General features: G+C 40.3%; 1 protein-coding gene across 1 annotated transcript; it reads left to right on the top strand.

Annotated features, from left to right (window-relative positions):
• The first annotated feature begins 384 nt into the window (after window positions 1-384).
• Window positions 385-2,514, top strand: LOC139709661 (uncharacterized). Its single transcript, XM_071621621.1, has 4 exons — window positions 385-481; window positions 1,132-1,284; window positions 1,948-2,189; window positions 2,430-2,514. Exons 2-4 carry the CDS (start codon window positions 1,282-1,284, stop codon window positions 2,500-2,502), a joined length of 318 nt encoding a protein of 105 aa, XP_071477722.1. The 5' UTR covers window positions 385-481; window positions 1,132-1,281; the 3' UTR covers window positions 2,503-2,514.
• The last annotated feature ends 1,297 nt before the right edge of the window (window positions 2,515-3,811 follow it).

The raw sequence follows: 3,811 nt of genomic DNA on the forward strand, positions 1-3,811 counted from the left end.
GAGCACATCTATGCCAAACACAGAACAGGGGTCAATCACAAGGCCCCAATTTAATTATGGCATCATATGCAAATTTTGTAATGTATTCCAAACATACAAACACCCTGAAATCTTAATACATGAATATCCTCCACGTTCCTCCAAAATCTCTGCACATCATGATACTTGTAGTATAGGATAATAGTGTTCCGTCATTGTTTTACATAGCATTTCACATCTTAATGTAGGCCTACTGTACTGGTATGGTACATCAAGATGTCCATCCAATGCAAAATACAAATGTGCTCGCAAATGGCTAGAATTGATACTTTTTCAGAATGATGTGTTAATCCATACAGGTACAAGTAATTTGGGCTTCTTTTCCTTTTCAACATAGCTGCAAGCCAGATATGTGGAGGATTCCCCTACAATGTCACTAGGGAGCGATGCTGTGGCAGCCGTATCCACTTGATTCCTCAAGAACTCGGACGCTTTACATGCTGTAAGTGCACTGTTTACTGTGTACATTCCATCATTCGTTGCCTCCAGCTATTTTTCATGGAGGTTCACATTTTCATAGAGCTATAAAAGTTTATCTATGCTTAAGAATCGCACTGTACAGGGGAGGCCGGATCTAGGAATTTTGTAAGGGGGGGGGGGGGGCGAACAATATTTCTGGTGCTACTTCTGGGTTTCATCTCATTTTTTTCATTCATTTCTGTTGTTTTAACAACAAATAAAGAGGGGGCGCGCACCCACTGCACCCCCCTCTGGATCTGCCACTGCTGTATGTACTGGTACCATATTCTGTTGCAAATCTTGTGTGTTAATCAGAAGAAAGGATTCTATGTGTCCTATATTAAGATTGCATAGATACGGGGAATTTTTTCACTCCATTTGGCTGCCTGGTGATCAATCAAGTAGAAATATATTCTGGCATACTTGTCTGTAAATGATATGAAGCTTGTAATGACCTGTTTCAAATAAGATCATAAGTTCTCACACATTGACCAGTTTTGATGGGCTGTACTTGAATTCAAAGGCATTTTGTTTTCCATGCAGGTTCAGTTTTTCTGTATTATTATAAAAAACGTATTGGATGAATGATTAAAAAGTATTCGAATGACTTACCCCCTCACTGGCTCTGTTTAGGTGGGTCTGATTTATTGCCAGCTGATGGCACGTGGGAGTGCTGTGGCGGGGCAAAGCTTGAGAGCGGTACTGGATTAGCATGCTGTGGAGGAAAAGTCATTGATACGGCAGACAAAGTGTGCTGTGGCAACACAAATCATACAAGAAAAGATGGTGAGTTGAGCCATGTTTCTCCAAGATCTTCCTTTTTGTGGAAGGCATGAGGCACGTACATATGTATGTAAGAGAAAGAGAGAGAGAGAGAGAGATATTAAAGGAATATTTTGTTTTTCAAGTACCAATATGGAGAAGGATACAGGGGTGGACCCAGGAATTCCATAAAGGGGAGGCACAAATTGAAGGGGGCACAAACCCCGTTTTTAAAATTTCTTTTGTTTTAACTAAAGATATAGAGGGGGCATGCGCCCAATGTGTCCCCCTCTGGATCCGTCACTGGGATAGGTACTTCAAACAATCTTATAGTTATCCCAACAGTCAGCTCATTGTGATAGATATTATGTATTATTATTGTATTACCAGGTATTTTAGTAATAATTATATCATTTCCAGCACTTTCAGTACTATTCACTGATATGAGGCTGTGGTGATCATATATTGCAATTCAATCTGTCTATAATAACCACCAGAGTCTAGTTGCTGCAACAAACATGAAGCCATTAATTAAAACCCTCACATGTACAGACAGACAGACACACATACACACACACAGATAACTGAGAGAATTGATATTTATTACAATTACATTATTTCACTGTGTGAGGATGAAATTTATTTTAACCAAGGCTAACCAGTGATATGTGTGCTTCTTTCATTTAGGCTATGAATGCTGTGGCAGAGAATATTATAATGCAAGCCATCAGACCTGCTGCAGAGGACGCATCGTCAACGGCGTTGGCTCTTGCTGTGGAGCCACTCAAACGTATGACCAGAGCACAGAGCTCTGCTGCCCCTTCCAAGGCAGTCATCTCGTCCATCGAGTCGGAGAGTTTGAAATCCTGCTCGGAGAGGCACAGTGCTGTGGCGACACATGGATCAATTCCACCAGCATCTGCTGTGATGTAAGTATCTGCCTTTGTGATTTCCACAGTTTCACTAAGTTTTCCTTCTATAGATGTCAGAATGCACAGTTATAGAAATACCATGTACATTTGTATGTCCTTGAGGGAGTTTGCTTGATTTCCTTATATATGTGTGCTGAGGCTACCCCGAGCCGGGTTTCTTTCCATTCCTAAGTGATCTCAGCAATGCCATAGGATCAGTCTTACTGTTATCAATGTTGTTCCTCTGTTCAAATGCAGGGACAAGCACATCCAAGAGATGGGCCAACAGCATGTCATGGAGAGAATGTGTTCAACCCTACAACCCATCTGATCTGTGGAGGAGACCTGCCTGCAATTGTTGAAGGAAAAAACCAGTGCTGCGGAGGCCGATATTCAAGGCCTTTCAATCCTGACGTAGAACCTTGCTGCTCGGACTCCAGTTTCACCTCGCCTTTTAGCTGTTGTGGCGTGACTGGATATGACCCAGCCAACTCCTCCTGCTTAAGCAGCATAAAGAGGTTGGGTTTCCCCGAAGTCTATGGCGTCGGAAATCTATGGCACATTTGCGGTGGAGACCTGTATCCTAAAACATCACAGATTTGCTGCAACGACATCACATTTCCAAAATATGCAGACTCAGCTTGCTGTGGGTCAGGTTAGTCTTTATTGGATAAGTTTTGTGAATTATTTCGATCGTTGTAGACAGGTGGCCACTATAGACAGGATTATTCACATGGCTTTTCTCTTTGGGGATTTTTTTTCAGTGGCCGTATACAGCAGGTGACTGCTGTAGACAGGTGGCCATTATGACAGTTTTGACTATATCTATTTACTAGAAATTTCACTACACTAACTGTATCATGGTTGAATTGTTTGTGCGTAATCTTTTATTTTATCATATGTTTGTGTCATCTCTGCAATGATTTTAATATAATGGGAACTGCGATGAAACAAGGTTGCTTTCACATAAATTTCATCCAATTTCTTTTTCCCTTTGGAAGCCTAACATCAACATTTCTTTGTTCTTTCTGTCCAGTTGGATGAAAATGCTTCAAGTATTCAGTTGTGTATTAGTTATTTGAGTGTATCAGCATTTACGAGATATGAAAGAAAATGACATGAACTGAGATATTAGGACTTCTTAAAATATCAAGTGCATTGATTGTTGAGTATTGTGACTGAAATGCCCATATTTCTTAGATAAAGGGAAATACATGTACTTCAAATTCATGAAATTTGTTGCGTTTGATTGACAATAGACACATGTCTTTAGCTTTGTTTGTCATAAAAATAAACTTTTCACAAAATCTTTGGTACTTTTCCTTTCTTTTGTATTTTTTTTTAAAATTTTCCTTTATCCCCATCATTTGCAGATATATGCTGATGAATGTTATTTTTTATCGTACAGTTTCTTACAGAACTACAACTCAATTCTGCATAAATGGTGATGTCGTCGACAAGATTAACAAGCAGTCGATGATATGCTCCGAGGCGAATGCGACTCAGTATGACCCACGCACTCAGACTTGTTGTTATCACCCTGATGATTCCTATTCCATGGTCTTTGATGGTACTAGAGGAACATGCTGTTTGGTCAGTGAGACAGAGGTCATTTTGACTGACCCTTCAGTGCAGACTTG

Source organism: Diadema antillarum, unplaced genomic scaffold (assembly GCF_040938485.1).
Source record: "Diadema antillarum isolate AM-2024a unplaced genomic scaffold, OU_Dant_1.0 seq00001456_RagTag, whole genome shotgun sequence".
Lineage (NCBI taxonomy): Eukaryota > Metazoa > Echinodermata > Echinoidea > Diadematoida > Diadematidae > Diadema > Diadema antillarum.